The sequence below is a fragment of the Anas acuta genome, chromosome 3, assembly GCF_963932015.1.
Source record: "Anas acuta chromosome 3, bAnaAcu1.1, whole genome shotgun sequence".
In the NCBI taxonomy this organism is placed as follows: Eukaryota; Metazoa; Chordata; class Aves; order Anseriformes; family Anatidae; genus Anas; species Anas acuta.
Genome location: NC_088981.1, coordinates 102,267,519 through 102,280,437, shown reverse-complemented (window position 1 = coordinate 102,280,437; position 12,919 = coordinate 102,267,519). Strand labels below are relative to the sequence as shown.

Here is a 12,919-nt window from a genome sequence, read left to right as displayed (position 1 = left end):
AAATTTTATTGAATTAAGTCTTTGCAACTTGTCTTCGTTGTTTAGGATCAATACTTTTTGTATTTACAAATAGCCAGCTTTTTATGTATTAGATATTGCCTACCAAAATCAAAGATTGATTAGTGTTAGTAATAACTGAGTAGCATTTGTTTCTATATAAACTGAAGACAAGAAGTTTGGCCAGCTGAACTTTCTCTTTGCTCTTGCAAAGAAGGAGATGGATTAATAGCTGCTAGAAAAACAAAGGAACATGTTTAGAAAGCTAATGCCCTCTACTTTGAACTCTTGTAATAAAGTATTGAAAAGAAGATTATTAGAAAACAAGTAGAAAAAAATAACAAAACCCCAGCTTTAGCTGTTGATAGGTGGTTGCCTCCTGAATTATCCAGCTGGTTTGTCTAACTGGCTGGGTTTTCTAATCCTCTCTGATGATCTGCATGAAATACATGCAGTCTCTGAAGTCAGCAGTTACCATCTCATCTGAAGGTGCTTGGTCAGTGTGTTCCTGTAGGAATTTGCACAGCCCGTGCTATCCATATCCACCCTTGGAATATGGATGATACCAACTACTCAAAGCAGTGAATGTCATACGTTAGTGCTCTGTGCATCTTATAACAGAAACTTAGAAATGCTGGTTTCCTAAAAATAGCATAGTTTACTGTGGTGGTTATAGCAAAACTGAATTTTGGGGCAATTTGAGTCCAGATTCTAGCTGAAGAACTTCCTTTTAACATGTCTGTGAGCATACAGTTTGACTCCTCATAGCTTGATCATTTTAGTTGGGAAAACAGATCTTTATAGTACTGAGGTATTTTGGTTGTAAATTCATAAATTATTTCTTTATTTTACTGGTTTAGAATTTAGATATTGTAGTAACCCAACAGAGATGATTGATATATGGAGGTGGGCAGCAGTTGAACACCTGTATTACACCAAAGATTACCAAAAATGCACTAAAATTTTGCCATTATTTCTGGAATCTCTGCAAGAATTGTACTCATCTCATTCTGTGCTAGGTTGTGTTCTTTGTGTTGCGATGTCTTAGCATCTTACTTGGTTAGGTAATTTCACGATGGAAGAGAAACTGGAGTTGCAAAAGATCTTCCCATTATTGAAAGGGTCTTCTAGTGGCTCGGTGTAGTTGAATTTGATTTTCTGAGTTTGCCAGATGATGTGGTGCTCACAGTGTCACCAAGATAAGGATATTTCACGAATCTCTATGAAATGTTACCAACAGTTTTAAATTTGGTAGTAAGTGTTACTGAAAAACTGTTGTATATATACATTTGGTTAGGGAAGGAGAATTATAACTTGCCCTTGTTTCCATAATACTACCAAAAACAGAAGCTTACAAAGTTTCTTATCTTAAACTTTTCAGATAGCTGTGGCACAGAAACTCTTAGTCTGTGGACTCTCCTTACTCTTTCACATGACTATTACCAAAACTTTGCCTGTGGAATACAACATTGATGAGAACTTCCGAGCTACAGCATCGTGGCCTGTAAGGTTTTTCTACCTATACGTGTCTCTTATGGCTGCCAGACCCAAATATTATTTTGCATGGACTTTAGGTAAGTACAGAAAAAAAACACCCACAGCTATATGCATTGAGTTTCATTTGAGATGCTGCATGCTATGTATTAAGAAGTGACAGTGCCCTCTTGAGGCCTTAGGCAAACATTGTATTTAAGTATTAGAAGGGATTGTCAAATATATTGAACAATGTCTTTTCTTCATGAAACAAAACCCATCATAAAACTAAGCACAATGTTGTGACAGTATTGCAAATGAGATCGTGGTCTATTGAACAAATCTGAGTGAAATGTGAGGGTTTTTGGAGAGCGGCAGTGTTTTAATGAGCAATGTCTTTTTTGCCTTTTAAAAATTATGGAACTGGTTTGATGTACAGTCCTTGGGGGTGGTTTTGTGTTTTGTTTTGTGTTTTGTTTTGATTCTTTGCCTTATTCTAAGCCTCTTTCTCTGGTTCGTTAGCAGTAATTTGCTTGATGTTTTTTTTTTTTCAAGCATGAAGGGAAATCGAGTATATTGAAATTCAGATGTGTAATAGTGTTAATAGCAGATAGTGTTGGCAGTGGTGTTTCCAGAATTTGATGGATGGCACTTCATTTTTAGTCTTTGCTTGCAAAAAATTCCAGTTGACAAATGACAGGACACCCATTGTCACCCATCTAAGACACTGAATAGATTATACAGTTTAAACTATCTTTTGCTTTTCATATGTTATTTAAAATAAAAGAAAAACAAAACAAATAACAGCAACAACAACAAAACAGGAAAACAGAATGCTGTATTTATATAAGTTGGCATATTGGATGTGTCTCACAAAACAGATTTCGTTGGTTTCCTCCTCCTCTTCAGTTTTACATATTTGTTTCATAAGTCTTAGGAGAGAAAATCTGTGGGAAACAATGCAATAAAGAAAGCCTCAGTGTAGCAGAGCAGCGTGACTCATTTACAGCTGCTGGTTTCATTCCCGGTCAATGAATGAAGCGCTTTCAGCGTGTCTGGATATAGTAATTCTGGGGCTTGTTGTGGAATGAAATATTTTTGAATATTATGCTCTTATGCACCAATACTGTCGTCTGTCAAAAGCAAGAGTCAGCTGAAAATTGAATAATTTTCTTCTTTTCCCCCCTGTCATTCTTCAGATAGATTTCTACTTCTCTATGCTAGCAGAGTAGTGTTAGCATTCTTTTGGTAAAATACTGACAAAAATACACTATTAATTCTGTACTTCTGGTTTGCAAAGTAACTTTTTTCAACTTTCTCCTTCATCTAAACTTCTAATGGTGTGACTTGAATGTGCAGAGCCCTTAACGTTTTTACTGGATGTTACACTTTTGAGTTGCACATCACTATTTTTTGCACTAAAGAAAAAATATCTGTTAATAAAATGATACTTACTAAATGCTAGCTAATAAAAGCAAGTATTCTAGCTGTAGTCTTTGTGCTCTTGCCAGCAAGGGATTGTGGAGTTCATGTATTCAGCTGTTTCTAACAGCGTAAAATTGTTGCCTAATATTTGCAGGTGACAACCAGATAGATATCTTTTTAAATTGTTGATGAGGGGAAAAAATATTATAAATTACCCTGTATTAAATCAACCATCACAAAGCCCTGTTCAAGACCTGTGAATAGTTGGAGAAACTCAGCCTCAGGAAAAGAACTGTTTGAGTGTTTGGATCAATCACATCTTTGATTTTCTGAGTATGTTGGATTAGTACCTTGAAAAAGCTGTTGAGAAGAAAGGAAAATGAATTGATGAATTTCACTTATGTATCACTATTGTATAAAGTAAATTCTTTTTAATATAGTAATAAAAGTTGAGGATTTTTTCTTGCCTTGGTAGATGTAATTTAAAAAGGGTTATGGTGTTTGGGTGCATGCACCCAATGCCTGGCTCAGCAGAGGCAATATTTGGGAAGGACTCAGTTTATGTTTAAGTGGCCATCCAAATTTGAGAAGTTCAGCTGAGGAAGCTTTAGTGCCTGAGCTGACAAAGCTGAGCCAGACGTGAGTACTGAAAGCGAGAGGTGATGTTCAGGGTGAGAACCCTTGTTTTTTCCTGCACAATCCACATGATGGTAGCTGCTTTCCTGCAGAAAAAATATGCTTTGTTTGTAAGTATTTGAGCTTTGACATGCGTTGTAAACACTCCGAAGTGGGATGTTAACAGCAGCCTCGTGTCATCAGTGGAAGTCTGACAAATTGTGCACTGCTTAGTAAATTGCTGTGTACTTTATTAGGCCTTCACTGGTTACGTGTGGTGCTGTGAATGTGCACCTAACTGAACCGTGCAGGTTTATTGCTGGGCTTCAGACATCACTACTGCTGCATAACAAACACTGAAGCCGTGTACCTGAGAGTTGAGCTGCTGTATCAAGTAATCACAACCAGCCACGGTTTTGTAGTCTTTATGCATCTCATTGAGTTTGTTTTTCCATCAAATTGCTCAAGCAGATCTAAGTATGCTGTATGAGAGAGGGAGGCATCTGTACTGTGAGGCAAGTAGTAATGCCACCCATTCTTTTGCTTCAGTACAAGTTTTTTTAATTGAAAGCAAGTATGTTGCTTGGATTGTTTGCTGTTTGTTCAAGCATCTAATGCGGTAATCCTCAGTATTTAAAAATCTGTGCGTAGCCTTTGAAATGTCACAAATATTTTGAACAACTACATGCTGTGTACTGCACAATGTTTGTAATACTGGCAGTTTATAATTCCTTTGTTTCTTTTTGTCCCACTGCAGCAGATGCAATTAATAATGCAGCAGGGTTTGGCTTTAGAGGCTATGACAAAAATGGAGTTACACGTTGGGATCTCATATCAAATCTGAGAATCCAGCAAATAGAGGTTTGTTCACTGCTCTTTTAAATAAAATACGTGCCCATGTATGTATTTAATTGCAACTTCATTAACTTTATCTAAGCATTTTGTTTATCAAGATAGTGAGTATGTTTTAAATCAGAAATGACAAGTTCACACCCTTAGGGAAGAATGGAAAATAGAATCTGCTTTGAATATGTTTAACTTGTCGGTTGATTTGCAAAATATTTTGTGCTTATAAATAGTTGAGTACATTCCTTATTCAGTTAATCTCAAAATATTTTTGAGCAGTTTATATGCCAGAATTCTGGAATATTTTGTAACATTTCACAATTACTGAAATAACTGGTTTTATTTTGTTTTACAGTCTTCCACAAGTTTCAAGATGTTTCTTGATAACTGGAATATCCAAACAGCTCTTTGGCTTAAAAGGTATTTCTTAAAGGCAAGCTTTTCTGCACAGAAGTTTCTAAAATAAATATTTTTTTGAAGATAATTTAGCATTTAAAGCTAGAGCCCACAAAACAGTACAGTTGTTTAGCAACTGCATAGAACATTCTTCTCATAATACTTGTATTAAAGCCTCTGAATTTTGATCACTTATTGTAAACTGTCAGCTAGTGATGCAAACTGTTTAACTTCAGCACTGGCTATAGGGAACCTGAAAGTATTAATCTATGGAGGAATCTCTTTTCTTTTTTTCCTGTTTCCATTCAAAGCTGTGCGTGTAGCTGAGAGCAGTAGGCAAAGCATACATCTTTGGCTTCTAGCCTATGGAAGCTCTGAGTTTTTTAGCCACACAGTGATACAGGAACTTCTGTACATTCTCTGAGAGAACTTTCTGTACTCCTTCTGTAATGGGTGCATGGGCAATATCAAACTGTACAGTGTACTATCAAAAAAAATTTGCAGATGAATATCTCCCAGATGCATTTCTTCCCTTGTCTGGGAAACAGGCATATTGCCTGGTGAAGTAAATCATTCTGCTTCTACCACTTCTTTGTAGTAACTAGAAAGTAAAACAAAGTGTTCTTGAGAGTGGTACAAGGGTTTTGTTTCTCTTTTTCCAGTCTCTGTATAGATAATCTTTTAAAAATAGGTGCAAGTTTAACCTAGACTCCCCATCTTGGGATCACTCAGAGGACTTTATCTCATCCTTAGATGGCTGGCAGCAGGAAGTTGCCTCCATCAAATTTCTTTATAGTCAGTGCTCTTTTTTCCATAATTTCTTCCCTAAATATTTATCTTAGTAATAACATTTAAACAAACAGAAAAAAAACAACAGAAATCGAATTTCATGTGAGTATTCTAGTTGGCTCCATAGGCACTAGAATATGTTGTTAGGACAGCAAGGAAGAATCGTATGGCACAGATACAAAAGTATATAATTTAATAAAGCAAGTTTAAAATTTATATATAGAATAGAAGTTTATCAGTATTAAAACTTAGTAAGGTTATATTTCAGTAACCTTTCAAACTCTTACATTGAATGATTTTAAAGGAAAAATGGTTTACTGTAGAAAATATTACCATTACCTTTGAACTGGAGGGAGAAAAAAAAGGCAAATCAGTTGCTCTTAGGGTGACATTAAAAGAAGGTGCCAAAATAAATTAATGCATCTTCTTTAATAAATATTTTTAGAACAATTGGAGAAGAATCTCTGAGGATAGTCTAAATATGTATTGATTCTTGCCACAGTGAAAGAGATAGGTGGAAAGTTTTCTTAAAGGTAAATTTTGAATAAAAGATTGTTTTAATGATTACACACAAGGACTACAAGTAGTGGCACAGAATATATAATACGATTGCCTATCACTTTGCTAGTTGCAATGCTACAGCAGTTTAAATAAGACAAGCTCATGCATCCTTTAAACATATAAAAACCTTTAATACCTCACTTATTTACCATTCGGAGAAGTACCTAAAATCTTAGATATGTATCTCACAAGAAATATAGAAATGCCAAACAGAAATATTGTTTCTGTTTCTTTTCTGATGCTCTCAGGAGAGGAGTCATCAGAATTACAGGTTTTAAATCCTGATGGTGTGAAAAAAAAACAACAAACCCTTTTATAAAGACTGTTACACAGTTAACTGGTCTACAGATCATAAAGTTTAATGAGCATACCAGAAAAATCTAGCAGTTCAAAAGTATTATGGTTAGAAGCATGCATTTCAAAATAGATATTTACACATTAGCATGCATCAGCAATATATATATATCATGATAATGTTTCCTCATTGGGAAATTCCTCAGCCTGTTCATTCTTCTTTTGAAAGGAAACATCTAATTATGTGTGCAAAACCTGAGTGGTCCTTGTTTCTCTCTTCTGGCTTCTTCCCAGACTTCTTGTCTTCTTACAGTAGATGTAGTACTTCTAAGACCTCCAAGGTCTTTCCCTGACTTGGTACAGGCAGAATGAATTATTAAAATGGCTTAATTACCTTCCTTTCCTTTAGATAACACTCCTGCTAGTACATCGGTATTGCATCTGTCTTTGTTTGCAGCAGCAATCGACTTTATTCATGCTCAGCTGATACTCAGGTTTTTCATCATCTTTATGATCATTACTTTTCCACTAGTGTTACGTACATACACAGTTACTGGTTTGTATCTTCCACCATTTCTTAGAGGTTCTAGACTTTGTACTTCATCTTGTTGATTTCAAACCATTTCAAATCTGTCAAAGATCATTTTGGATTCTAGTTCTTTATCCGGTGAGAATACAATGCACATCTTCTCTACCTCACCTCACCTTCCCTCCCAGAAAGACGGAAGGGAAGACAGGGTGAAAAACACACTTCTTAGCCTACCACCCAAGCTAGTAATAAACGTATAGAACCAGGCCAAGGACGGTACCTTGCTGAGCAGTTGATGCATCTTACCACTGCTACAGCAAATCTCAAGTAGCCTGAACAACCCACATTTGAACAGATTTTCTGAGCCTGTTATGATGACCCTGTTTCCTTGGTTTGCTTTTAGGAATGTCAAGTGAAGCATTTGAACAGAATTTCTTATTGAAAAATCCACAGAGGCATTTTTAAGCTTACTTTTAACTCTGCAATTGAAGCTTGATGATTGTTTCTATTGTGTATCCTGTCTGACTTGTGTTGATATGACTGATATTTTTCTAGTTAATGAAGTTAAATATTTAGCTCCTGAATTCCTTACAGGGGAAATTCTGCTCAGTTAAAGTAGCTTAAACTAAAGAAAAAGGAGTTTTAATCCATTTATCGATATATTAATGATACATAATTAACCAGCAGTCAGTGAAATACACGTTCAGGATTCATATCAGTACTAGAAGAGGTAAAATTTTGTAACTGCATGTTGTGATTTAATAAATTTCTAAACCCTTTTCTGTAGCTAATCCCAAAGAGTTTTAAAAATGCACGTACATGCCCACAGTTACATGCAGCCTGCCTACACGCCAAAGGGCATGCAGGTTACAGAAACACACCTCCTTTTTCCACGTGTGAGCCTCCTGCTTGTGCACATTGCCAGTGGGAGAGTGAGTTCCCCGTTTCATGTGAACCTGATGATTCACATGCCAATTAGAAAAAGGCAACGAGTTCACAAGCATGCAGCTGATAGGGGTGAGATATTGCTCCCTGTGTATTGCACACTGTACTGACATTCCTCTTGCTGGATGAAGGCTACGTGGTGCCCACTGGGAGGGCTGCTCTGTCTTGGTTTTGGCTTGTGGGGTGACCTCTGGCAGCATGAAACCAGGTTTTGACTCTGGGTGTTTTTATTCCAAGGCATCTCTGAATTGCTGCAATTTTTCATGCTGCTTTTGTACTTATTTTCAGGCTGACACCTTCTTTGTTTCAAAAGTCTCTTTGAAATTCCTGGTTATTGTTTAATCGACCAACGTTACTTTCTTCATTAAGTTTATCTATTTTGTGCAAATTACCTCAGATAGTTTCGTGTATTACTTACAGGTATACACTTGCACCCTACTTCAGGCCCACATTCTTATCTTAACAGCTGTTGTTAGCAAAGCCCTTTGGGAGGGGGCTGTACTGGTGCCCCACACTGAAGAACTCGTGAGATAAAACTCATCACATCTATTTGTCTGAAATAAGTTAGCAGAATACACTTTTGATCATTCCCTGTTCAAATCTTGTCTTTTTACCTTCTGCTCTTTAACACTGACTGTATTACTTAGCCTTAACAATCTTTTTTATATATAGAAATAGTAAAATAGTTAAATAAATAGCGAATGTTTCAGTTTTATGTATCATTAGCTTGTCTTCCTCTTTCAATAATACACTTGCATTCTCTTCTGTCTTCCTGTTACATGCTACGTATTTATAAAAACCTTTTCACGTATTGATGTCGATGCCCTTTTTTAGTTAAAACTCATTTTTATATGTTAGTCTTAGATTTCTGTTCATGCATGCTTGTGCTGTTTATTTTTGCTTCACTTTAGTATGCATCTGTTTCCATATTTCCTATTGCTTTTTGGTTTTCAGATCATTAAAGAACTCTTGATGAAGCCATATCAGGACCTTACCATGCTTCCTATCATTCTTCCACATCATGATGGTTTGTCACTGTGTCATTTAATGTTGTCTTTTAGAAGCTACTGCCTCTCTTGGATTCCTTTTTCCCTTTGTCCTTCTAGAACTCCTTATTGTAGGACCTTGCCAAGTAATTCAGAGTCTCAATTTTTAAACAGCAAAGTTCAGCATTCTCCTTATTTAATATTCTTGCGTCCCTAGATTCGTTAATTATCACTTCATCATCATGCTCACCTGATTGCCCTACACACACACATGTACAACTACAATCTCTCCGATACTCAAAATTGAAGGTAGTTGTTACTTTTCCCCTTCACCCATAAGCAGATTTCATTTTATGAAATACATATATCAGACTTACTGCAAGAGCTTGTGGGATAAGCTGTGCCTTCCAGTCTAGCTTTTCAACATATTTTTAGATGGCTCAAGATCCCATATTAATACCAACACCTATCTTTGGATGCTTCTGTATCATTTCACTCTGAATAAGTACCATAAATGATGGCACTCAGCTTAGGTTAGCACTGAGAGGTTAAATCTGCAGCTCTGAGTAGCTTTAGATATTTTTTGTACGACATAATGTAGTGGCAATGTTGTTAAATAATAATAAACTGCAGTTGCATTGCAAATATTATGTTAGAGGTGAACCTGCAAAAAGTATAAATGTATAAATAGTAACAGGAAAGATTGATGATCTGTCTCTCATGTTATTTATCCTGGTTTGTCTTTCTTTTGTTAGAGTGTGCTATGAGCGAGCCACCTTCAGCCCAACCATCCAGACGTTCATCCTTTCTGCCATTTGGCATGGGGTTTACCCGGGATATTATTTAACGTTTTTAACAGGAGTACTAATGACACTAGCAGCACGAGCTGTAAGTACCAGCCAAGTTTCTTCTTAAATAATAAGGAGTTTTGTGAAAGAAAATTGAGGCTGTGTTCTGTAGTCCAAAGATGTGCTTTACAGATGACAAAAACAGTATGTCTGATAATGTTTACTTTTTAGTTATGAGAACAGTGGAAATGATTAATTATAAAGAGGGAGTAATCAGCAGAATCAAGCAAGACTGTGCACATCCTATAACATCTTTTGTAGTGTATCTTTTGTGTAAACTCTTCCTCTCTTGTAACTGATCATTTGTTATTATGCCATGCTGAACAAGATGTTATCTAGGATCATTCTGAAAAAAAACTCTTATCATTGATGATCATTAGCTTTAAATTTGAGGGTCAGTGCTAGATATTTATAAACTCCATCCCTTTCCTAATTTCTGTCCAATACTGTTATAACAATGGCAACTAAAGAACGCTCCCCCTCAACAGCAGATAAACATCTCTAGTGCAGTTACTACTTAAAGTTGTCCAACCAGCAGCACAGTAATAATAACAAGCTTTTGCTGCTGCTGTTTAGAGCAAAATGGACCCAGCAAATCTGTCAAGAAATCTCTCACAGTCCTGCTGGAGAAGCTGAATAAGAACAGAGGCAGGTTTTTCAGCTGCTCAAGGTGAAAGAGGAGCAAAATATTCAGATGTCAGCCCAGAGCAGAGTAGCAGACCGCTTTTCCATTGAAAGAGCCAGGAGACTGAGAAAGGAAGCAGACTGCTCTTTTTTGCTGTAATAGCTAGGGGAAGGTGGTACTTCAGATTTAGATTGTTGCTAACAGTAAAAAAAAATCTGCTTCTCTTACTTCATGGAGATGTGGGTATAATCTTTGACAGAATTGACTCCTTTTTTTTTAGAATAAGTGTATTTCCCATCTCCATTCCAGTCTCTGTCACAGTGAACTTTGGCATCTATCAACGAGGGGCAAAAGCCAGGGTTCAGGGACGGGTCACAGGTAGAAGTTGTGTTTTCTCAGCAGCACAGGTCCAGTAAATCAGACCGCTTCCTGCACTGAGTCCTGGGCTTTGCTAGGAAGCTGTGTTGTATTCCCATTTCATACCATCAATCAATAAAATATTAAATAAAAAGATTTTCAGTTGCTGTACAAACAGGTACTTAATGTTAACCGATAAGATACATTAGAGGCACTTTAGCATATTTGTATTTAACTCTATTAGCCTTTATTAAGACTGAACAAATTGGCAACTCCATTCACATTTTCTTCTCCTGTCATGCCTAAATGTGTATTCAACTTGTTTTATTCCCTTTAATCATTACATGCTTCATAATCAGATGTTTACTATGGGCAATTATAGATTTATCTTAAATGTCATCCTTCAGGTCCTACAGTACTCCATTTCTCTACAAGAAATTCTGTAAAACTTGGATGAAGCTTTACAGACTCAGGAACAAGTCTCTGTACGTGGTGATAGGAGAAAGCAAGGGAGATGACAGGCAGCAAGGTAGAAGGATATGAGGCTAGAATGATTTATCTGTCTTAGCTTAACTAACAAAGTCTGAGTGGGAATGTGATACATACATGGGAATATGGGTAAAAAGGGCAAGAAAACTGAAAAAGGGTTTTAATGTTTTTAAGGGTTTTAAGGAAATCAGCATAAGCCAGCCTAGAATTACGTTTTGGCAGGAAGCCTTCGGAGGAGTGGTTAGTGGAACAACATTTCATAGAGGGCATTAGTTAATTTTCCTCCACGTCAATCCTAAAATCTGTATTTGTCAGGTGCAGGAACCCTGTTGGACTCTGGAAGTCAGCAGATGATTGAGATAATTTAGGAGTTATTTGGGGGGAAAATACAAGTAGGAGGAAAACGTAAACCTTAGAGGAATCCATTTTGTATCTATATTACCAAGAGGGGTTGATGACATCCCTACTTAAGACATTTGTTCAATGGACTCATATTAGAGGTTCTGTCTCGTCTTAAACAAAATTGAACTCAAGTCTAATTTGGGATTTTTTGAAATACCTTCGATATTCCATTATTCAAACAGGATTTTACAACCAAAAGAAGACTTAGCATAGGAAATAATGAATCTTTTTATAATAGTTCCTCCTGATATTAGTTATTATTAAGACTCCTGACGTGTCATTAGAACTGACATTTGGAATATTCTGGTTTCTTTTTCTTTCTTATTTTTTTTTTTGTTTCTTTGTTTTTGTTTTGTTTTTGTTTTTATCCCACTAATCTTAAAATACATTGTAGCCATTTACGTATGTTAGCTGCTTATTACACAGGAGTTTTCAGCAGAAGCCTTCTGGTTTTCATTTACTCCAAAACTATATATTTACAAAATGTCTTGGTATAGAATAGAATGCCTGCCACATTTTAGTCTGAAGATGCACTGGATTTAGGGCAGATGGGTGCGTATGCATTCTTTTAATTTGGTTTAAATTCCTAAGTAGTTACAATTCTTGCACTGGATGAAGCATGCTATCCTAAAAGGCAAGGAATTTGAATTGGCTCCCTTTGAAGTTAATGTTTTTTTAAGTATTTTAAACGGACAAGATGCTTGTCCAGACAGTAGCATTTCTATTCATCCTATGAACTTCATGGAAAAAATCTATACAGGAATATAGCAGTAATTAGTTTATTACTAATCTAACTTACTATTATCTGCTTTTTCAGATAAGAAACAATATCAGACACTATTTTGTTGAATCTCCTACTCTTAAACTATGTTATGATATTGTAACATGGATGACAACTCAAGTAGCAATAAGTTACACAGTTGTGCCATTTGTACTGCTTTCTGTGAAACCATCTCTCACCTTTTACAGGTAAGCACGTTCTGATTCCTTTCTCTTTAACTCAAAGGAAATAGATGTATTTTCTCTGGCAGAAGATTTCTGACTTATATTAGTGATAATTATCAGATTTGTCAGTTGAGCAAGCTATTTTTATTCTAACGTGAGCTTGGTTTTTGTTTAAGAAACCATGATGTGCTCTTGTTTTCCTATCATAATGGACTTATTTTTTCCTGCACCTGGAAAATAAAACAAAACCTTTGAGATGAGCTTATGTCCTTAACCTATTTTATATCAAGACTAGATAATGACTTCCTAGAAGCAACTTTTTTGAAATAGTAAATAGATCAAAGCAGATTTCTCTTCACTTGGCATCCGGTACTTATGAAATCTGGTTCCATCTCCG

The 12,919-nt window shown here is 36.1% G+C and overlaps 1 protein-coding gene across 1 annotated transcript in view; it reads left to right on the top strand.

Moving 5' to 3' along the window:
• The window catches only part of MBOAT2 (membrane bound O-acyltransferase domain containing 2), a 91,009-nt gene that overhangs the window by 71,957 nt on the left and 6,133 nt on the right, over positions 1 to 12,919 (top strand). The window contains exons 8-12 of the mRNA XM_068678549.1: positions 1,379 to 1,571; positions 4,268 to 4,371; positions 4,712 to 4,776; positions 9,612 to 9,744; positions 12,395 to 12,546. Of these exons, the coding sequence (XP_068534650.1) occupies positions 1,379 to 1,571; positions 4,268 to 4,371; positions 4,712 to 4,776; positions 9,612 to 9,744; positions 12,395 to 12,546 (647 nt within the window). The remainder of the gene's footprint in view (positions 1 to 1,378; positions 1,572 to 4,267; positions 4,372 to 4,711; positions 4,777 to 9,611; positions 9,745 to 12,394; positions 12,547 to 12,919) is intronic.